General features: G+C 30.8%; 3 protein-coding genes across 4 annotated transcripts; all 3 read left to right on the top strand.

Moving 5' to 3' along the window:
• The first annotated feature begins 1,863 nt into the window (after nt 1–1,863).
• LOC100168562 lies at nt 1,864–4,160 on the top strand. 2 transcript variants are annotated; one of them, XM_016809557.2, is made up of 4 exons: nt 1,864–2,167; nt 2,287–2,813; nt 2,896–2,971; nt 3,670–4,160. In XM_016809557.2, exons 2-4 carry the CDS (start codon nt 2,304–2,306, stop codon nt 3,798–3,800), a joined length of 717 nt encoding a protein of 238 aa, XP_016665046.1. In that variant the 5' UTR covers nt 1,864–2,167; nt 2,287–2,303; the 3' UTR covers nt 3,801–4,160. The 2 variants fall into 2 exon arrangements, with proteins under 2 accessions (XP_016665046.1, XP_016665047.1); XM_016809558.2 differs by having other exon boundaries at nt 1,865–2,053.
• Nucleotides 4,161–6,551: 2,391 nt separating this feature from the next.
• LOC100166502 (broad-complex core protein isoforms 1/2/3/4/5) lies at nt 6,552–7,734 on the top strand. Its single transcript, XM_029488051.1, has 4 exons — nt 6,552–6,736; nt 7,001–7,231; nt 7,342–7,534; nt 7,593–7,734. The coding sequence occupies exons 2-4, from the start codon at nt 7,049–7,051 to the stop codon at nt 7,655–7,657; spliced, it is 441 nt and encodes a 146-aa protein (XP_029343911.1). The 5' UTR covers nt 6,552–6,736; nt 7,001–7,048; the 3' UTR covers nt 7,658–7,734.
• LOC115033822 lies at nt 7,633–15,164 on the top strand. The gene is made up of 4 exons (XM_029488052.1): nt 7,633–7,802; nt 7,863–8,118; nt 8,188–8,280; nt 13,544–15,164. Exons 1-4 carry the CDS (start codon nt 7,800–7,802, stop codon nt 14,041–14,043), a joined length of 852 nt encoding a protein of 283 aa, XP_029343912.1. The 5' UTR covers nt 7,633–7,799; the 3' UTR covers nt 14,044–15,164.
• Nucleotides 15,165–23,853: the final 8,689 nt, after the last annotated feature.

Below are 23,853 nucleotides of genomic sequence, written 5' to 3'. Positions count from 1 at the left end.
TGTGATTGTATAATATTATTTGTGGGTACTTGAAACTTCTAAAGTATACTATTATATATCTATGATAGTACCACGGTTTGTTGTTGATGTATAACGCGTTACCTAATGGATATTGTGATATGATTAATTTGAAAATTATTAATAATACTATAGATAAGTATACCTATAATATGTATGTCTAATATCTAGACTGACAAACCGTCTCCGCTCAGAATCGTTTTTCTTATACAGTGATATTATATCATTGAATTCAAATTTAATACTATCATCCATTATACAGTGACCCACTTGTAACCTACTGTACAGCAGAGCGGCATCCACTTACCCACCTTTTTATTGTTAAAGCTTAAAAACTTAAATTTGAACAAAATTAGGAATTGCGGGAAAAAGCCTAGAAAAAAAATCCACCTAAAAATTTTAAATATAAATAAGATGAACACAGTATACAAATTCTGATTGCACCATTGAACTTAACTCGTTGAAATATATAGATAAAAAAATTTTTTTCTAAAAATCGCTTGGGCTAAACTACATTTTGTATGTAGAATGTAGATTTGTGGAATAATCTGCGTATGTAATGTGATATATTTATACTTTACGGCACACCTTTTTTTGCAATTTTTTTAGAGTAGTAACTATACTTCAGCTTGATTGGATTAGTTTATTTTATAACTACATTTTGAATGTTTAGTAGGTGATTAATGCTTATTGGTGTAGATCCATTGTTTGAAAAAAAGACTTTATATTGATGACGGTGGTTAGAAGAGAAATTGATGCGTAGTTCAATGATTTTAATTTATCAAGGAAGCCAAAAGGACAAGATTTTTAGGGAATGGAGGTCGGAATCAAAAAAAGTACGAGTTCATATTAGACTCAGTGGCAGTCAAATGATGTTGTCGAGGGGGGATTTGTCTGATTTTGTGTGCTATCTTATTATTAAAAATATAATTCATGGTTATCATTTATCAAATCTTCAACATTGAAAAAGGGTGATGGGGGGGGCCCCCCCCTCCCGTTTTACCAACACTGGTTAGCGTGATAACTGATTAGTATATAAATATAATATATATATATTACATTTTTCCATAATATATTCCTTTATATTGTCTGCTTGCATGAAGATATGGAGGGCCAAGGGGGTAAAGTTAGATTTTAAGTAGTGCTTAAAATTAAAACTAATAGGTATAACATTAATATTTGGGTGAACATTGTCCTTGATAGTTAAATTAATAATAAACAATTTTAATTTTGAGGGAGCTGTGTCACCCAGCAATCGACGACCCTTTTGTTATTTAGAGTTTGGTCGGATCGGAAGTAGGGACTAGACTAGCAAAGCATAATATACCTACAGAATACCATTGGGTACCTATTGAATAACTAATAATTGAGTATAGAGTGTATAGATTAGATCAGTGGCGTAGCCAGGGGAGGGGCTGAATGGGCTTCAGCCCTCCCGAAATGTTAAGTATTATTATAATGGTCTTTGATAGTCGCGCAAAAAGTCTTAGATTGTATTTAAAATATTTTAAAATGTTCTATAAGTATTAACACTTTTCAGCTATCTATCTGTGGTAGTACTTGTTAGTATTTAATGTGTAAAAGGATGAAAATTGATCACAACCCCCCCGAAAAAATCTTGGCTACGCCACTGGGCACTGGACTAGATGGTGGATAATACCTATAGTGGCTAGTACCTACTATTACAATTTATAGTATTATCTTTATATACTCAATGGTAATCATAAGTATATGATGATAAATGATAATACATTAATACATAATATGATATTAGCCCGTCTGGCTACAAATATGCCTATAAATATAATATTGTTTTTTTTAAATACGTCGTTTCATTCGACCAAGATGACGTCATGATCAACAGTCGGCTCGAACAAAACGTCCACGTCCCAAAAAATGTAGCGGGTAAAATGATGAGTTACAACGGCCAACGGACAACGACTGAAGAGTGAAGACTAAACACTAGACAGTGAACATTGAACAGTTAATTAGTGTGATCAGTGAATATTGAAGATTGGACGCTGGTCGTTATTCTGTTAGTAGTCTTTTTATTCTGTTAGTAGTCTTTTATCTATGATTCTGTATTTCTGTGACTGAACCCTTACCAGTCACCACGTCGGTGGTTCACCGTTCACGTAATTCGAATTAGGTACGGTTTACTATATTATTTACTCGATTTAGTGTTAGCGGTTGAATATTGATCCTTGGTCGTTATTATTATTATTTTTTTACCTAATAATAAATGTAAAAAAAAAAATTCCATTTAAGATAAATCGACGACCGTGATGGATGACATAGAATTGAAATACGACTATGACTCGGAGGATCAGGAAGAAGATGACACGGACACGGAGTACGACAATCCGCCATCGCCCAAGACCACATTCGGAGATAATTGCTGCACAAACAAATGCCTGTTGATGTTTGACGACGAGTTTAAGACACGTTTTAAGGCGGATATGTCACTGCTGCAAAAATTTGAAAAAAACATTTATTTGTTCGCGATGATCTCCATCAACAGAAACAAGATAAACGCCACTAAAATTATCAAGTCTTCAAAATATTTCCAATATGCAGTTAAGCATTACGGAGTGAATCAATCTGTGTGCAAAAGCGCATTTGTCATCCTGCACGATACAACTCCAGCGCTGGTACGAACATTGTGCATGAAGATGACAGTAGGGCATAATACACCTGTTGACGGCCGTGGTAAACATAATAATCGATCGACTATATCCGACGAAACAAAAGTTGCGATAAAAGATCATTTCTTCAGCATCTTAAAGTCGCCTAATGTGAGTTAACTATTTTAAATCTGGCTGATAATTGATACGAGTTTAAAATAATGTTAATATATTTTCTTGTTTTTTTCATTAGATTTTCAAATGTGCCAAGAAAAATCTTGGGCAACCCAATATTTCTCAGCTGTGGATTAGTTTTAAACAAGAACACGGTTAGTATGATAGAATGTATATTTGATATTGTTAAAATTTTTATTCAAAATTGTTTTTGAAATTTAGTTTTCTAAGTATAAATGAGGACATAATATATCTTTATTGTTTGTATCGATGTACTCTAGGGGATATGACACTTACCAAATGGCACTGTTGCGCCTTTATTTTACTATCAAGTTTGGGTTTCTTATTTATAGTAAATATATATAATTTTTTAATCAAATATATTATAATCGAAGGAATTGAACTCAAAGTTCAATGTACAGTATTATTCATTATGACTAATTCAGAAATATTAGAAAATATGATTAAACATATTATAATTATCTTTATAATATTGATTTATAATTTTTGTTGACTAAAATCATACTAGTTATTCTACTTTAATTTAATTTCAAATGTTTTCTGATGAAGACAGCATATTTTTGTCTACTTCAATGAAATATCAAACATCTTTCTTTTTAATAAATTTATTACTGGATCATAACTATACATTTTACACAGAATAATAATTTATTCATCATAATCTGGGCACAAAATAATTACTGCTTAAATTCAATTTGGTTGAAATAAACATTTTATGGATGCTTTAGTAATTAATTTGAGATTGAGATTGGTGGTGAAGAGAATAACAATTGTTTATTTAAAATGTAATGTTACCTACTTGAATAAAATATTTTATTCATAATGATTTCAGGTCATATATCCCGTTCAACATACACAAAATATATTCAATCATTATTAACACCAGAAGTTGTATCAAACTTTATGTGTGCAAACCAAGCAAAACAAATTTTACAATACATAAATAAAAATAAATCACGTTAGGGATAAATTTACTATTAACTATTTATTGTATTTTTTATTTAAGCGATTAGTAATTTTTACTTTTTAAGAAGTATTAATAAGTATAAAATTAATATGTACATAATATTTAATATATGTACAAATGTTTGTTATTAAAGTTCCAAATATTCATGTAAAACTAGGTCAGGTCAATTGAGAATAAAGGTATAATTCCATAGCTGACAATAACTATATGGCCTATTGCTTATTCATAAACATTTTTTTTTTTTTCAATATTTAAGTCGTAATTTTTTTTCAGTTTCCCAATTGTGGGCAGACTGAAATTCTGTACTTAACTGTATTTTTTGTATTCAAGTTAAATGTATTAATGGATTTTAATTATTTATTAGTTACATATCATTGACCTTAATACATCATTAGTTAGGTTTGACATATTTTGTGCATCATAAATTTGTATTCTAAAAGTATATTTGGCACTAATAGGGGTTGTGTAAATAAAAAAAAATATATATCTAATACTATAATAGTAATGTATTAAGATGTGTGGTGTAATAAAACATGAAGTATAATGGTTTAACAGACAAATGGAACATTAACATTTCACAAACACAACCTATAATGTTTGTTTTACCACAATAACGTAGTAAAACTTAATAAGTGACAATATAGTAGAGTTGAAATAGTATATCATTATGATATTTATGATGACCTATTGCAGTTTATTGGCTTTGTGCGCCATTCCAAAAAACGATACTCAGATTTGCGCATGTTAACTGACGGTTACAATAGTGCTGAATTCTGAATTACCCACTTATGGTGAGTCCAAATTCCAAAGATGATATTACTTGACGTTGCTGTTATAACTAAACAACCTAACTGGTTGTATGACCAACCAATAACTAGTCGTCGCGCTGAATATTTTCTTTAGGAATAGGATATAATTGTATATGATGAAAAACTATCCTGAGCTAAGACAGACCATTAGTTTATATTTCAAAATATATATCTACTTTATTTGATATTGCTATTTGTAGTTGATTTTTCCATAAGTAATACTATATAGTATTTATAATCAATGGTAATACAATAGTTTTAACTAATTTTTCTAAAACCAGGCCGCATAATATATTATAATATTATAATTTATTTCTTATAATATTACTAGCCGTTCTTAACTTGTAAGTTATTACCGAAGTACCATAGGAATCTGTGAATATGTTCATGGATAAATGGGTTAGATTTGGTTATTTCATTGTCCAATGACCATAGATAATAATAATATCCGTAGTTTTAAGTTAAAAAGGTTTAAAATTCCTACGAATAATATTTTTTACATTGCAACAAAACAAATAAATACATTTTTTGTAATTTCGTAGAAATTTTAACTTGAAATGCCTATAAAAAAATATATTTGTTTTTTAATTTTTATGAGAATAACTTATGAGGAACATTGAATTACATTTGTAGGTATGCCATATAGTTATTAAAATAAAAAATGTTAGAAATAATTTACTATTTGCGAAATATATTATTTGTAATAATTTGTAATATTTTAATTTAAAATGTTTTTAAATCATTTTATTGAATAAAAACATCTAATATGTAAAAATGACAAATGGCCAGTGGTTCAATTTTAGGGATATACATTGGTTCTAGTACAAATCCTTCAAAAATTTGGGCTTTAATTCCGGATAAGGATATTATACGAATCACAAAATATGCAGCATAATGATGGCCCATTGGCATTTAAATTACCAATTTTATGATGGTCATTGCTCAGTTCATTGTTCGTTTAATTATATTAATTTTTGATGTCTTATTAAAATTACAAAGTGAAAACATACTGATTTATGAATTCTAAATTCTTTTCCTTCATACCTACTCGAAATTTATATTTATATTAGCTAGGTATCAACCCATTATCTTATCATAACAATTATAATTTTACTTAATAGGTATTGGATACTGACAATTTTAACATTTAAAATAATTTAAAATATATAAAATATAATTCAATCAAAATATTTAATATTAATAGGTATCATAATATGAATAATTATTTTAGGTTTTAAATTGTATTTATTATTTTATATCTTTGGCACTTTTGACATATTTTATTGTATATTGGCTCTATGTCCTACTGATTTTGGCGCAAATTCTGTATAATTTTTAAATTTTACACCATTTTGTGCTTTGGAGCTTTTTTTTCCTTGTGGTATAACCACTTGGGGGGTGACCGGTGAACAATATTTGCACTAATGGTGCAACAGTATACTTCATATTGACAACCATATTGTGGACTTACAAGAACCTAGCCGTTGATATACCGTTGATACGCCCGTGATGTTATCATATTTTGACGACACTCATAACTAGAGAGCCTTGATATTAAATATTAAATTTTAATAACAAGGCTCTCTAGTCATAAACTCATAACCATAAGATTCATGCTCATAACAAAAAAAAAATCTACCCACCAACGATTTCAAAATTAGTTATACCAATGCCAGATTATGCTTTAATGGTTAATACTTTATGCTTTATATACTAATAATATATTAATTATTATTTTAAAGATAAATACATAAATTAAGGTAAATCAATCCACCTTTGGCTAGGATCTTAATCATGAACGCCACCCGCCGGGCCAATCGGAAAAAAAGTGTGCACGCAGTGTGCGTTTGGTTTTGAGTTCATCCCCCTTCATTGGTCAACCTGCGTCGAGTTAGATAAGAACAATTTAATTAATATTGTTATTATTAATAATAATAAAAGTAATAATAATAATAATAATAATAAAAAGAAGAGATATTTAATATTTAAATAGAACATTGATTGGTATTTGTCGGTACTCGGTGTATTAATGGCCTCGTCCTTTGCATGTTATTTATTCCGTCAAACGTGAACAACGCTTTGGCGTCCATTACACGGATGTCTTAGAACAGCGCACAAATACGGTAAGTCCACCATTTCTTGTTTTTACATAACAATAAACTTACAAGCACAACATACACATATTCGCTCACTCACTCACATAATATGTAGGTGTATAATAATGTGTATTGTTATTATTTTCAATATATTATTATATTCACTCTGTCTCACATTTTGATACAAAATGTTATATATTTGACTGTGCTCAGATGAACAAATGCACAATTTACACTTGTAAAACGCTTGTACACATTGTATTGTTCATCGTTATTGTTTGGCAACTATAGGGTTTGGTGATTATATCAATTGTCGTCTGTGTTTGATTTGGGTTTACAATGGCTGCCGATCACTTCTGTTTGAAATGGAACAACTATCCTTTGAACATGGTCACCGAGTTGGACAGCCTTCGTACTAGTGAAGACCTGGTAGATGTAACTTTATCATGTGATGGACAGTTGTTCAAAGCTCATAAAGTTGTGTTGTCTATGTGCAGTACCTACTTTCGAAATGTGTTCAAGGTAAACTGAAACACTCCATTTTTTCAAACCGCACTAAATTTTCAATTTGGTTTTTTTCTAAGGCAATGGATTTCTCTGTTTATCTGTTAATATCCTAGTTATATTTTTAGGATAATCCTTGTAGACATCCAGTTGTAATCTTGAAAGATATAAACCAAGACGATGTTCAGCATTGCTCAATTTTGTGTATCAACGGCACTGTTTACATATCAGAGAAAAAATTAGAATCATTTCTACGGACTGCAGAATTACTACAGATAAAGAGGTCTAGCTGGGGCAGCTTCTACCATAAATACAGATCTAGTACACAATACTTGTTCTTCACTTAATTACAATTATTTAACGGTTAGTTCATTTTTAGGAGTCAACCCGAATGAGTTTAGAGAGAAATGCTATGCCTCCACTACAGCAACTTTCTACCAATAATAATCAAGATGAAAAACATGATACATCGACTTCAACAGAAAAATCTGATTCTCCCAAATCTCCCAGTGAAAAAGTTTCTGCAAAACGAAAGAAGTGTCTTCCGGTTAAATTGAAAAAACAATTTGATAATGGCACAGAGTTTATGGTGAGTTAAAGTTGAAATATTTCTAAATTTTTTAACAGTAGCTAATTCATTATTTTACAGGATGAAACAACTGGTAGTGAAACTGATATATTGAGTCGATTAAAAGTCGATGATATTGATGATGGAAATGTAGATACTGACTGTTATATTGATGAAGATGGATCAAAAGATGAATTTTGTGATGATCCATATGCACAAGGACCTGATGTTGATGAATATGAAGATGTAGATTTAGTTAAAGATGATTTTGTTTCACATTCTACTACAATTTTTGACAAGTCATTAATTGCTTCTCGTATGTTAAATGATCCTAAAGGTAAATTTTCCTTAAATTTCTTGCTTAATAAATTTATTATAGAAGTTTATTTTGAATAAACTTATTTAGATATCCACACAAGTACAGCTAGTGGTATTGATTTTGCTATATCTTCAGCGCAAACAAATCAATGTCCATCTGAACAATCATTAACAACTGCAGGTATTATACTCTTTCTAAAGTAATTTATGTGTATATATATATATATTTATAGTATGTATATGATTGGGAAATATACGTACATATATATATATATATTATATAAATAAGTACTAGAATATAAGTATACTTAATTATTAATCTTATAAAAGTAAACGAAAACAAATTTTTTCCATTTATAATTGGAAAGCAATTTATTTCACGGCTTATAAGCCATGCAGGCGGCACACATATTTTTGCAGGATCCCACCTGGCCCAGTGTGGGGACTGTCCCCATTGTGGACAGATGTACAACAACCAGTCGTCGCTGAAGTATCATGTGCGTTTAATGCATTCGGACTTGACGCGCCGGCTGTGTTGTTACCTTTGCCCAAGCTCATTTGTGTATCGCGAGGCGTACAAAACGCACATGCGACAAGAGCACAATGTCAGATTGTGATGAATGGTGATATAATTTGTGTAAGTGGACAAAAATGGTTGTCGGTCAGTCGGAGCATGGTGTATTGTTTGTGATGGGGGAGTCTCGAGCACTAAACATTCCAAATTTGTACAAATTCAATAATTAACAATCTTTAAACATATATAACACCAATTAATTACTTAATATAATATTGATTGTTGATAATAATATAATATTTATTAATAACTTTGGCTTTATGTTAATTCTCTAACATTGGAACTATACTATATTTGCAAGTATAAGTTAATTATTTTATCAACAACATACTTTTATCCAAAATAACAATGATATACTATGTTATGATCCTTTTGTAATTACTCAGCCTCAATTTCAGAGCAGAGCAATGAATGTGTGTGAGAAAATGATTTGGTCTATGGATGGGGGGAGGGGCGGATACATGCATGCACCAGACCGCTTTTAGTGTGCCGCCTGGTGCGTTCTTATTCTGAAAAGGGTATAGGTCAAAAGTATAATAATTCCTAGTACTTATCTTAATGATTGGGATAAACAGGAATTTTCGACTATTCCAATTATATAATTTTGGTTGTGATTCAAAAAAATTATACAATGATACATGATACTTGACATTTTCTCTAAATATTTATATCAGCATTTTATATACTAGTACATGGTTCAATTTTCAAAATTGTGCAAGCTATTTATAGACATTTGATTACTATTTTTTTTTCTGTAGTTTTTTTCTATATATTTTGATACAAAACTTTCACTTGGTCTAAAAGCTTTAAAATATTATACTAAGTTCTTTATAAGTTGTTATTATAGCTATTTAAAAGTATGTAAGTTACATAGAGATGATTTTTTTTTCATTGATTATCTTGAATCTCAAAATACTCTTGTGCAAGCACTACTTTAAAATATAAATTTTGGAAGATGCTATCTTAAAGCACACTTACATGGTGGTATGAAGGTACTGTGAAAATTGTAAGCCTCAAGCTATCATTATTGAGGATTTACGTTAATCAGTCAGTGAGTCAGTCAGGACACTTTCGATTATATTATATTATAGTCATCCCGCCCCCCGGCGGTGCCTGTGAGACAGGATTGTGATTGTGGGAGCAGTATATTTTCAGGTAGGAAATCCTCCTGCGGTTGATTGCAGACCCTGTGAGGTGCATACATAATTATGAATGTTATTAACACGTTGTGTATGATATGCATGTGTAGGTTCCCGGGACAACAGTCTAAAAATTAGCCTTGGGAATGCCATCTTTTCTAAGGTATATACTTTTGACCAAATATAGATATATATTATATTTACATAAATATAAATACAGATATAGGTTGAATTATATTCAATCATAACCAATAGCAACCTTACAATAAACATAAATATATTATTATTATTTTTTTGCTGGACAGCTGGCGCTACTGTTGTATTTTTTCCATCCAGTTTCCTACTTTTCCGGTGGATTTTTATAAAACTTTCTTTCATACAAACTTTGTCCTCACAATTACGAATACAACAGAAATCAGTCAAATTGGTTGAGCAAAAATAACAAAATAACAATATAGAACACAGTATGTAAAGACTACGTCTACCCATAGAGTATTAAAGACTATGTCTGTCCATAAAGTATATAAATACAATATTTATAGTATTAGTTCAATGGTATTGAGTTCAAATCTCAGATATTACAATTTTTGACTTATTCCACACATTTTTCAAAAAACCTTGCCTTGACAATTATGAACCGAACAAAAAAAATTATTCAAATCTGTCAAGCCGTTTTATAGTTTTAATGAGCCTAACGGACAGCAATTTTTATATACATAAATTATAACACTAATAATAATTAAAATATTAAAAATTTCCTCTAGTCACGCATAGTAAACTTGTCAATCAATCATAATCAGTTATCAAAATTAAAAACTGTCAAACCAAATTCCAACAATTTTGTCTGGCTTTTGGTCTAAAATCACATTTTTCATTGACTGGAGCCCCCTTAAACAAGTAGAATGTTGTTAGTTATTTTGTTGTAATTCCAAAAACTTTATTCGTGGGGACTTAAAACCAGTATATATATAACCTGTATATATTATACATTTTATTATACTTAATGACTAATTATATATTCAAAATATTTAGATTAATTGTATGCTAGTACCTAATGTACTAGTTCACTTTTACTCACTATTCTGAAGTAAGGTTGTATTGACTCAAAAGTTAATAACAATAATATGATGTACTCAATTATAATAATATAAAAAATGTAATCAACCAATCTTAATACTACTAGCAAAATACTCTAATATAAAATATCAAAAAACAACATAAATACTTGATATAGGCTGACAGACGATCTCCGCTCAGAATATTTTGTTTGCAATGATATAAACCATAATCATAATAGTTCAAAATTAACACCATCCATGAAAGTGACCCACTCGACACCTACTTTACAGCAGTGGCGCCAAAGTTTTTAAAACGTGGTCGGGCAATTTTAAAACTTCCCGGCCTCAATATCTTAATTATTTAATATAGAGGTACCCTAATATACATTTATTCATAATCATGGTTTAAATATACTCATGATCATATTAAAGTTATGAAGTAAATAAAATATGGCCGGCTGGCCACATTTTTTAAAAAAGAGGTCGGGCCACGGTTCAACGTCACCATGGACTTCGACGCCACTGCTTTACAGTATATTCGTACCTACTTGCCTACCTGGTACACAAACTTTTTATGCATTGATGTTGATTTATTTTATTTTCCATCTACCCAAATTAATTTATTTTTAAGTTATTTAAATTATATCTGTATTGTGACCTAGCATGTTTCATAAATATACCTTTTATTTAGTATGCATTTTGTGCATTTTATACCTTACGTTATTCAGGTGTCTAATATAGTAATATGTTAAGTGATATTCTGAATTTTGAATTTCTCTTTAAATATCACTTGAACCAATTTCCACTATTATACTAATCTAGTTACATCTAAATACATTAAGGTGGTCCAAAAATCTGATAAAAAAAATTCAAAATGAGTACCCGCCCCCCCCCCATTTTTTTAAGCGATAAGAAAAAATAATATTGCGAAAATTTGAACTTTATAACTCAACTCCTTCCCATGCCGCAATAGAGTTAGATTATGGCCATAAGGGGTTTTTTTCAGTTTTATTCATTTTTTTTTAATTATTTCAAAAACTATAACTTTTACAAAGAACATTTTAAGTAAAATAGTGTCTAATCTTAATTTGGTTTACAAATACGTATATTTGAGAATACGTATTACGTATAAACAAAATATTTCATTATACTTAGGCATTTATATATTAGTTTTTTCGTATGAAATAATGGATTAAATATAATTTGTATAATAACTCTTTTTGTAGAAATTATGTTTTTCTATAATTTATAATTTAAAATTTTTTTTGTAAAAGTTTAAGTTTTTGAAATAATTAAAAAAAAATTGAATAACACCCCTTTGGGCCATAATTTAACCCTGTTGAGGCACATGAAGGCGTTGAGTTATCAAGTCCAAATTTTTGCAGAATTATTATTTCTTATCAATTAAAAAAATGGGGCTACTCATTTTAAATTTTTCAAAAAAAATGTTAGCCTCTATAAACGTGAACCACTCTAAAATACATATTATAATATTTATATTTTTAGCAATTACTTTTCATAACTTACAATTTCTGAGATTTCTTTTTCCTGAAATTATTTATATATTATACGTATATTATATTTTACATTTAAATATTTAACATTTAAAATCATTATTTGAAATTTAATACAATAATAATATTTTAGCTATTTTAAAAATTGACTATTTTAGCATACAATATTATCTTAAAGACATCACAATTATTATTTTAACATTATATTGATTAAATATAAAGTTAGAGACAAAAACTAAGTGATAAGTCTCCATAATATGGCTTGCAAAATGTCTTAAAAGCTTTTTAATAGAATTAAAATTATATAGTATGATGTAATTATGTTATAAATATATTTATAAAAATTATTTTTTATTATAATTTGAGTGCTTAATAATGATGGGTATGCCATAAGGTATCTTATATTTTGACTAATAGCTATAGATCTATGTTTATACATAAAAAACAATTTCTTATTTATATACTAGTCTATGATATAGAATAATAATATTTATAATTTTTTTATACATCATAATAACATGAAATAAAGCAAATTATATGTTAATGTTGCTTGCATAACGTTCGTGTAATAAATTATTTCTTTATTTTTATTATTGTACATTGTTAACTGTATAGTACAATCTAAGCTTAACACTGTTATTATTCAGTGTTAAAAAAATTAGATGCATTTTACCTTTCAGAATATTTATAAATGAGTTAAAACAACAATATTTTAACTTGTAGTTGACATTTTGTGATAGTTCCCTGAACCAGCCAAAAGCTCCAACATGTGTTTTGTAATACATTATTATGATGTCATATAGTATTAATTATAAAGAACTGTTTAAAGTTTTGAAAATAATATTATTTAATACATTTAAGATGAATGAAAATGTGATCATGCCATAACTTAAGATTATACTTAGTTTATTTAAAGTATTATATAAAATTAGTGTATATTATATAACTTAATATTTAATTACAAAGTGATGCAGAACCCTTTATTTAATGACTAATTACACAATTAATAATTTTGTGTTGGTGAAATGATACTCAGGTGAAACCACATTGATAATCGCACGAAGTATGTCGCACAATGTCCAATTTTTCTCAAGAGTTCTGATGCACATTAATTTTTGTTTTGATTAACTAATTTTCTGATTTTTTTTTTTTTTTACAGACCGTTTAGGCCGCCGACCATGTCCGTTGTGCCAAAAAGTGATCTCCAACAAGTCTAACTTATTAAAACATATGAGAATTAGACATAGTGACGAATACAATCCAGCTGGTTGCAGTGTGTGTGGTAAAGTGTTTAAGAACAAATACAGTTTACGTGCGCACATTAACATCTACCATAAGGAGCACTCGACTACTACCAATTCACCTAATCAAGGTGCATATCAAGTGTACAACAATAATGCAATTGGTCAACAGCAACAACACCCACAACATCAACAATCGGCCTCAGTACAGCCTGTCAACAATTCTACTGGTCCTTATCTAACTAGTTCATCGCCAGTTACTTGTTTTAACCAGTCTTCGAATGCCACTACAACCGGTGGCTACATTATACAGCAGCCTCCTACATCACCGTTCCTAAATAAAATCTCATTGGATCTCCCATCGCCATATCAGTTAACAAATCAGGCTACATCTGGGCCACCTTTATCACCGCTTTAACCATTATTTCCACCAGCATCAGCCGGTGAATTTTTTGATGTTGTCGGATGCGCTTCACGCATGACTCATTTGGAGGTTTAAATTTTAACCTCATTTTCGAGATCGGTTACTGACTAATTATTTTTCATTATTATTATTAAATAAATATATATTTAATTATATTTTTTCTAGAGGGGGGAAGGGCTTGGTTTGATGTTTGGTTAATTTTTACTGGTTTTAATTCATTATTTTAAAATATATATTGCTATACCCGAAGTATAATATTTTTATTAATACATTAAAGGAAATGTAAAATATATATATAAAGTTTTTAATTTAGAATATATATTATATTGAGTGCCAATAATGATAATGAGTAATGAAAAAGAAACAATCAAATTATGTTGTATAATTAATATTTATTAACAAAGTTTGCTCTTTTTAGCAGAATCTATTAAAGGCCAAACGAGTCTAAGACTGAATAAAAATGAAACACCCTAATATTATTCGAATATTACTGATGAATAGTATTTTTAGCTCATAATTATTAAGGATGAATATGAAACAAACATGTTCTCTGAATAGAGAAAATCACCTTGTACCTACTCTATAGTATTTCAATGTATACCTATTCTTTAGCAATAAAATATATTGTAACGTAGTCATAATCATAGATGTATCATGTATAAAATTAATATTTACCAAAGATATTATAGAACTGATAAATACCAATAACAATTTTTTAATTGTATTCAGTCGAATACTATGTGTACATTTTGCACATGGTTGTGTTTCATGATTTCTATTTGTATTAGAAATTGTATACACCGCACAATTACCTTACTTTTGGTTTGCCACAACAGTCCCTAACATTATATAATTTGTTTACCCTTAATATTAATATTTAATTTTGTCATCATGATTTTTCACGGGTCTTTTTGTATTATTAATTAGGGTTTTATTTTGTGTAGAATTTAACATTGGTATAATAATATTTATTTGGTTTATTTCCCTTTTTTCTGCTTTTTATTTTAATTTTATATCTTAGTGAAACATAGTATTTCTTTATTTTTCGGGTTCCAAAGTGTGTATTGACTGATATAGTTTATAGTATTTAAATAAAATAAAAAGGATGGAAAAAGATTTATATTTTTTTTCTAACAGAACGAGTCAACTAATGTTTTTTTTATGTATACTTTAAATATTAATATATATTTTATGTTCATGTATGATTAATATAAATTATAATGAAATTAAATATATATTTTATTTAGGCTAGTTAAGTGCCCTCTTATTTCAATTACCATCCTTACTATATACCTGTACACTAAAGCTGACCTCAAGAACTCATAAAGAGTTCACGATGACCACAATTGCTTAATGTTTTCAATTTAATTTTATGATATAAATATTCTCATGAATGAAGTGCTGCGGATTTTTCGTAATTTTGACAAATATTCAATTGTCAAAATTAAAACTCTAATAAATACATTTTACCCACATATGTACATTCGATATTTTAAACTGAGAACAAATTATCTTTTAATAATTTTTCAAGCTTTTTGACAGACTATAATTTTTATCAATATTTATATAAACTCTGAAATTTCAACTACAGTATCCGTTCCAGTGGGAAAGTGAATCTAGTTGGTGCATTTGCGAGGTGAAAATTCCCAGTAGTTTGCAAAAGCAACGGGAAAAACAAAAACATTTTTGACAAAATTTGTATCAATCAGTTTTTTTTTCAGTTAAAAATGCATTCAATTTTTTCTTTTTAAGTACTTATATCCACGATTTGAAAATTTAATACATGATTTCTCATAAGTTTGTCTACCTTCAAAAAAAAGTCTATTAGAAAATAGAAAGTCAAATTAAATTTTTATGGAGCGATTTTCTTATTTTGTTATAACTTGTAATTCAAAAACGATTAACTGTTGAACATTAAATGTACACCATAAAATGTTTAATTTATCATTTTCTATACTTGATAGGTACCAGTAGCGCATGAACAATTTTATAGGGATACCAGATGCCAAATGCAATACAAACAAGTAGAATCCCAGCAAGGTTCATCAACTACATGAGATACCTATGGCATTTTTTAATTCATTGAAATTAGTTTTTGAAGCCTTTCCAGCGTGTATTGCATTGATTTGGCAATTTAAATCCTTGCTCTCTTAATAAAACAATTCTTTTAGAGAATCTACTAAAAAATGTATGGAGCATAGTAAGGTATTTGCCATATAGGTATATATGAATAATTATTTAACATCTTTTATTGATTTTGCGCCATGAAGTACAACCAAATTCAATTAATGAGCGTAACATTGTATAAAAATAGACATGAAATAAATATTTACTATAATTGACTGCTCCATTTTTTTTCACCAGCCATAACAGAAACACCATCATGTGTTTGACACGTAACTTTTTTTTACCAATATTCCACTTAGAAAGTTCATTTAGAATTACTTCGGATAAGCCAGTCGCAGTCTTATTTTTGGAAACATCAAAAAATCCTATAAATCTTTCTTCGATCTTATTGTCAAGAATATGACGAAAAATTAAATTCATTTGAGATAGGCATGATAGTTGATACAATTAAAAAAAGGTGGGCAAGTGGGTGTCGCTCTGCTGTACAGTAGGTTACAAGTGGGTCACTTAAATGGATGGTGTTAAATTTAAATTCAATGATATAATATTGTATAAGAAAAACGATTCTGAGTGAAGGTGGTTAGAAAGCGTATGATATATTAGTATATTACTAAGTATATTTGATGATATTATTGTGAACAAAGTAATTTATATATAACCTATTTACGTGGATCCTTGTTTTAAATTTTCAATCCTTATCTATAAAAGTTAAACATTTTATAAATTTTTAACTACAAAATAATTATTAAATTTTAAATTTGATAATTTTTGTCAATATTTGAACTTTAAATGCTTATAAAAAAGAATTGTGACTAATTGTGACTTTTAATATTTTTCATCTGTCTGAAACAATATATTAGGAGCCTTCTATTAAACTTTCAAGCTTTTGTACCCAACAAAAAAAAAATTATTGATATTTATCGAAAAAAAACTAAAAAAAAATGGAAACTAAAAATGTCCCTAAACAGCTCAAAACAAGTCAAGATATTTTAAAAAAGTCATGGTGTATAGAAAATGTTAATATAAACATTCAGTAAAAATGTCATGTACCTTCGGTCATTTGTTTAAAAGTTACACCAAAAACCGAAATCGATTTTCTCGAAAAAAAATTTTGCGTAACAATTCCCGTTTTTCCTTAATTTTTCTTTTGTTTTTCATGGTTCTTTTGAAAACCACTGTGAAGTTTTTACTCTTGACCCCCCAAAGAACCAACTAGATTCACTTTCTCCTATCAGAAAAGATAATCTAAGCATTTTTACTGTCCTAAAAGGTGATCAAGTCACCAATGCAAAAAAAACCGATAAACAAAAGCCATTAGTGCCCCCAATAACAATAATCAACCAAAACTCTATATTACCGAACACCGGGTCATCCATAAATATCCACACTGCCAGTAATGATGATAACAACAAATGTGACTGATCTACACCCTGGTCAAAAAAGACAGACAAGAGAAAAAATAAGCCAAATTCTCCAACGGGTACCTCTCCAAAACCTAAACATTCAAACTCTACGTACACTTCTAAAAATATATTCTCTCCACTTGTTACAAGTATGAAGTAATAATGACGACGATCAGATGGATGCTGATACCTCAGCAAATTTACCGCAGTCAAGACTCCTATTACCACCACCTATATTTATTAAAACCGATATAATACAGTTTAATCGTTTCTGCGAATCCATTAAACAGCTGACGCAACCTGATGGTTTTATATGCAAATCTTCCGTAAACGGGCTAAAACTAAATACATACAACATACACAACCGATTCATATCACAAAACTGTAAAATTCCTGAAAGAAAAAAAAGCAAACTTTCACACATATCAACTCAAAGATGAAAAATCATTCAGAGTGGTAAGACAACTCCATCATTCTACGTCTGTTGACACTATAAAAGAGGAATTAAATTCCAAAGGTTTCACTGTCAGAAACATCACAACGTTCTACATAGTCAAACCAAAAATCCTCTCCCACTCTTTTTCGTTGACTTAGAGCCTTTACCAACAAACAGAGACATGTTTGCAATAGACACACTTTACTAGACAAAAATAAAAATAGAGGAGCCCCGCCCTAGACGCAACATAATTCAATGCACGCGTTGCCAGTCCTATAGCCATACCAAAGCATACTGTTATCATCAACCTAGATGTGTGAAATGTGGCGATGACCACCTATCAAGTGAATGCAAGAATGATAAGGACTCTTCTGCAAGCTGTGCTTTATGTACTCAATCACACCCAGCCAACTATAGAGAGTGCCAAGTCCACAAGGACCTACAAAAATTCCACCGAAACTCCGCACCAAAAACCAACTCGTGGGATCCAAACTCCAAACCAAATTTCTTCTCAACACTAAGTTCTTCAAGTGATCCACCACATCAGGACGTGTCAAACCAGCTCAACATCGATGTCAAACCATCATACACAATTTCCAAAAGAAACACCACCTCGAACTCGGACACTCAAGATTCAACAGTCCCGAAATCTCAAACTCTCACATTCTCCCTCGAGGAATTCAAATCACTAATTACCCCTCTCATTTTTCTTCTTACATCACTAATCACCAAATTGTTCAGTCATAATGATAAATAATCCAACAAATATTATTCTCTGGAATGCAAATGGCTTAACCCAACATAAATACGAACTACATAATTTTCTAATTCAAAACAATATCCAAGTAGCATTTATCACTGAAACTCACCTAACTAAAACACTTAAACTAAAACTACCTGGTTACTCAATATATCATGCAGACCACCCCGACGGTACGGCTCACGTGGCTCTGCCATAATCTTTACTACTAACTTAGTTCACAACCTACACTCAATATCAACCCACAGACCAACTTCCGACCAGTTTCTATCCAAATCTTCCTAAACCATGTTCCACTAACCCTTGCTTCAGTCTATTGTTCTCCCAGCCAAAAAATCACCAGCCAAGATTTTGCTTAACTTTTCAACTCACTAGGTAAAAATGTAATTGCAGGTGGTGACTTTAATTCCAAACACCCATTATGGGGCTGTCGCTCCACCTCACCAAGAGGTAAAATCCTACACAAAACAATTACCGATCACAAATGGTCACATCTCGCACCTACTGGTCTGACATACTGGCCCACCCACACCAATCGGCATCCAGATATCCTGGACTTCTTCATATATTCCACCCCAAGTAACCTAACTCTTGCTATATTTAACATAACGGATCTCTCCTCTGATCTTACCCCAGTAAAGTTAGTCATTGAAGGTGAAACAATCAAAATCCCAATAAGATCTTCCTTAGCTTCAGGTCCAATAAACTGGACCCACTACAAAAAATACTTAAGCAATAATACAGAATTAGGTATTCCTCTTAAAACTGCCGAGACCTCGAGCAAGCTTCTGTTATCTTTGTAGAAATGATCCAATTTGCTGCCAAAATATCTTCGCGTACAAGTAACAACTACTCCACCACCTCGAACACCATCTTGGACAAATATCCACTCCCGGTCCACATCAATGAACTTTTAAGAGCAAAAAAGAATAGCTCGTGCCAAATGGCAAGCCACAGGTTACCCCAATGACAAGCGGATCTTTAATAACCTAACCAACAAACTTAAAAGGAAACTCCAAAATCACAAAAATCAATCCCACGATAGTTACATTTCTAACCTAAGCCCAACAAATGGCTCGCTTTGGAAAGCAACCAAAAAAAATCCTTAAACACATCGAACCCACTCCTCCACTCCGTCGCTCTGATAACTCTAAAATCACTGATGACGTTGAAAAGTCCAACATTTTGCCGAACACCTTACTACAGTATTCAAACCTAACATTATCCAAACAAATTCCCAGCACTCTGCCAGAGTATAATATGAGTTTCTAGATAGCCCACTTGCCCACTACCAGTTTTTATGCCTGCCAAACCCACTACCTCAAATGAAGTACTTTTCTATATAAAACATTTAAAAAACGGTAAAGCACCTGGTCATGATTTCATAACTGCTCCACTTTTAAAACAACTACCACCTAAAACTATCATATATATTCAATTCTATATTCCTCTTTTCTTACATGCCATCTATTTGGAAACATAGTCATTCACAAACCAGGCAAACCTCCTGAAAACCCTTCCTTTTACCAACCTATAAGCCTTCTGTCTGTCGTAGGTAAACTATTTGAAAAACTACTCCTGAAAAGAATTTCGAAAATTGCCACAGATAACAAAATTATACCTGATTTCCAATTCAGGTTCAAATCTAAACATTGCACAATCCACCAACCACACAAAGCCGTCGATCAAATTTCATTAGCTTTCGAGAGCAAAAAAGTCTGCATTGGTATTTTCCTAGATATCGCACAGGCTTTCGACCGAGTTTGGCACCCTGGCCTACTCTTTAAAATAAAAACCTTGCCCGCTCCTTATTACCTACTAATAAAATCTTATCTAAACCAAAGAACATTTGTCACAAAAATTAACGGCACCGTTTTTAATACTCAGATAGCTACTGCTGGTAAAGTGGGTCATTCCAGTTAATAACAAATAATTTTATTTACTCGTAAATCACTGTGCGACCTGTCCCCCACCTAGCTATATAGTAGAGCGGCTATATACTATGTACCCGACGGCCCGAGGCAGTATATTTGACTGCCTTGGCTGGCGTTTTGCGCATGCGCCATTCACAATATTGTGTGTTTACGTCGCACACCCTTATACCACCTCCCACGCATTAACATAGGCAGCGCCAGCAACTGTCTCGTCGGGCGTCGATGTCGAACCTCTAGCCGTAGCAGCGCGGCGCAGGATTAAACTCTAACTGCAAGGTTATTATAGCTTATAAATTAAAACATTACTGCGACGTGACTACTTGAGCCATTATCCACTTTCATGTAAGTTGTATACAAAAACAAATTAATATAAAAAAGCAGGTAAGTGGATGTCGCTCTGCTGTACAGTATATTACAAATGGGTCATTGTATAATGGTTGTATTAGACTTGAATTCAATAATTATTGGTTTAATATCATTGTATAAGAAAAACGATTCTGAGCGGAGACGGTTTGTCAATCTGGATATTTTATATTTTATTATTATTTATTTTATCATGTAAGTTGAATTAATATTAAAATACTATAATTTTTTATTCGTTTCTATGGTGATAAACAAAGCGTTAGAAATTAAAATCCCATTTTTTAGCGTTTTTTTCGTAATTTTCCGGTGGTTTTTCTCGTGGCATTAAACAACTATTGAGAAAATCGAAAAATGACCTCTCTAAAGTACCATCTTGATCCAATTTGCTAAAAGATAAGGTACTAAATGTTGAAATCGAAACACTCCTTCTGGAAGAAATTTTGTATACAGGATATAAAAAGGAAAAAAAAAATTGTAAAAACAATAGCTTCCTCGCTCCGCTCAGAATCTAAAATAAATTTAAGTAAATATAATTATGAAATTATGAAAACTAAAAAGTAAAAATTAACTAAAAAATTGCGCCCCAATAAATATTGCGCCCTAGGCACGTGCCTTGGTGGCCTATGAGTAAATCCACCCCTGAGTACATTTGCGGATGACACTGGTATTCTTGCTATCGACAAAGATCCCATACAAGCTGCCCAAAAAATCCAAAACCACCTAAGTGTGCTTAAAACTTGGTTTCACCACTGGAAAATTGAAGTTAACCCATCAAAATCCTCTCAAATTACTTTCACGCTTTGATCCTTGGAAAGTCCTGCAACCCTTATCGGCGATGCAAAAATTCCATCTTCCACACAAACTAAATATCTGGGTTTAATTCTTGACAACCGCCTTACATGGGGTCCCCACTTAAAATTCAAGCGCAAAGCTCTCAATTCGAGACTTCACCTTCTCAAACCATTACTCTGCTCAAAGCTCTCATTAAAAACCAAAAGAACAGTCTACATGGCTCTTCTAAGACCCATGTGATACTATGGCATTCAAATTTGGGGTTCTGCCAAACCGTCAAATACCAGAACAATTCAGGCATTTCAGTCTACATGTCTTCGAATAATATCAGGTGCCCCTTGGTATATAACCAATGAATCACTTCATAAAGTCAGTTGCATTCCAACCTTAAATAATCTTCCTATGATCACCTATAAAAAAACACACACAAAACATACAGCACTCACTCAAATCCTATAATCACTCAACTATCATCCAAACAAATCCCAGGTAATTTACCCAGGCGCCTGAAAAGGAACGTAGGGACCTACTACTCCACCTAAATCGATTTCCACGGGGTGCCACCATTGGGTGACTTCCCCCTCACACTAATCAACCCACATCCCATTTACTTATTGTACTACACATAAATACAGATTGTAAATATATATTTTTGTCCAATAAAAAAAAAAAGGTGATGACGGACACAAAAAAAAAACACATCATTGTAAAATCAATAAGTACATTCACCGTTCCACTCAGAATCTAAAATGTTATGACTCGTTTTGAGATGTTTAAGGACATTTAAAAATTTTGGTTTTTTTTCTATTTCCGTTAATAAAAAAGTATTCGTTGTGGCAAAAAGTTTGAAAATATGATACAAAGTGCCCGATATCATTGTTACAATAACGGTTGATAAGTACATTGGTAAATATGTTACACAATTAAATTTTTGATAAACATTTAAATTCAAATTTTGACAAAATGTATCAAATTGAAAATGTACTAATCATGTTGTAATTAAAATTGTATAAAATGTTCCACTTTTATAGCTACGAATTTAAAATTTAAAGCAAGGTTTCACGTAAGTAGTTAATTCTGTAACCAAAAAATCTAAATAACGTATTACAGTTTTTTTTTTATAGTTATATTTTATGTTCAAATTTGGACGAAATATTACATAATATTATTAATTAACCAAGAATAAAGATTTGTTATATTCTTGTAATTTAAAAATATTATTCGTGGGTAAGTAATTGAAACTTCTAAAGTATGATAATACCTACCTATATTATTATAGGTATACCAAAATGATATAATATGCAAATAATAATTCAACTTACTGGCTACTGTATGAATCTTAGATCATATACTTGTGTATGATCTAAGGTATGAATAATAATATTATATGTACCTAAATATACCTAATATAAAATATCCTAAGCAGACAAACTGTCTCCGCTCAAAATCGTTTTTCGTATACCTACAATATTACCGATATCGTAGAATTCAAATTTAACAGCAGTCATAACAATTTACAGTGACCCATCACTTGCAATTAACCAACTTTACAGCAAAACGTCACGCCGTCACCCACTTACCCACTTTTTTTTTCTTAATCGCACGTAAAATTACAATACCTATAATTTAACAGTATTCAGTGGAGCAAATAGGGGGGGCTTAGCCCCTCCAAATCACTCAAGACCCCCTCAAAAAATAATAGTATTCCATTCTTAGAAGTATGTACCTATATATTATAATTTAAAAAAAAATGTGTTGGGGCTTGAGCCCTTCCCTAAACATTTTTCCTATTTGCGCCACTGACAGTATTGTATTCATAAAATTGGTGGTTCCCGGGAATCACCTCTTCCGTAAATGCGCCACTGATGAATAGTCAGCCATGAAACATACAAAAAAGATTTAAAGGTGGCGACAACCAGCTGTTTCATCTGCGCGGGATAATGAACGAGAATGAAGACATGGAAAATATAAAAAAAACACTGAATATTT

This window comes from Acyrthosiphon pisum, chromosome A1, assembly GCF_005508785.2.
Source record: "Acyrthosiphon pisum isolate AL4f chromosome A1, pea_aphid_22Mar2018_4r6ur, whole genome shotgun sequence".
NCBI classification, from domain to species: domain Eukaryota; kingdom Metazoa; phylum Arthropoda; class Insecta; order Hemiptera; family Aphididae; genus Acyrthosiphon; species Acyrthosiphon pisum.
Note: the sequence above shows the minus strand (reverse complement) of the source record. Positions and strands in the feature narration are given on the sequence as shown.

Bases quoted from the DNA above. Each gene is read 5' to 3' on its own strand.
- LOC100166502 (XM_029488051.1), top strand. From the start codon at position 7,049: ATGGCTGCCGATCACTTCTGTTTGAAATGGAACAACTATCCTTTGAAC. The intron at 7,232-7,341 runs GTAAACTGAAAC...TTATATTTTTAG, and splicing joins ACTTTCGAAATGTGTTCAAG to GATAATCCTTGTAGACATCC. The intron at 7,535-7,592 runs GTACACAATACT...GTTCATTTTTAG, and splicing joins CTACCATAAATACAGATCTA to GAGTCAACCCGAATGAGTTT.
- LOC115033822 (XM_029488052.1), top strand. The intron at 8,119-8,187 runs GTAAATTTTCCT...AAACTTATTTAG, and splicing joins TATGTTAAATGATCCTAAAG to ATATCCACACAAGTACAGCT. The intron at 8,281-13,543 runs GTATTATACTCT...TTTTTTTTACAG, and splicing joins ACAATCATTAACAACTGCAG to ACCGTTTAGGCCGCCGACCA.
- LOC100168562 (XM_016809557.2), top strand. From the start codon at position 2,304: ATGGATGACATAGAATTGAAATACGACTATGACTCGGAGGATCAGGAA. The intron at 2,814-2,895 runs GTGAGTTAACTA...TTTTTTCATTAG, and splicing joins GCATCTTAAAGTCGCCTAAT to ATTTTCAAATGTGCCAAGAA. The intron at 2,972-3,669 runs GTTAGTATGATA...TAATGATTTCAG, and splicing joins TAGTTTTAAACAAGAACACG to GTCATATATCCCGTTCAACA.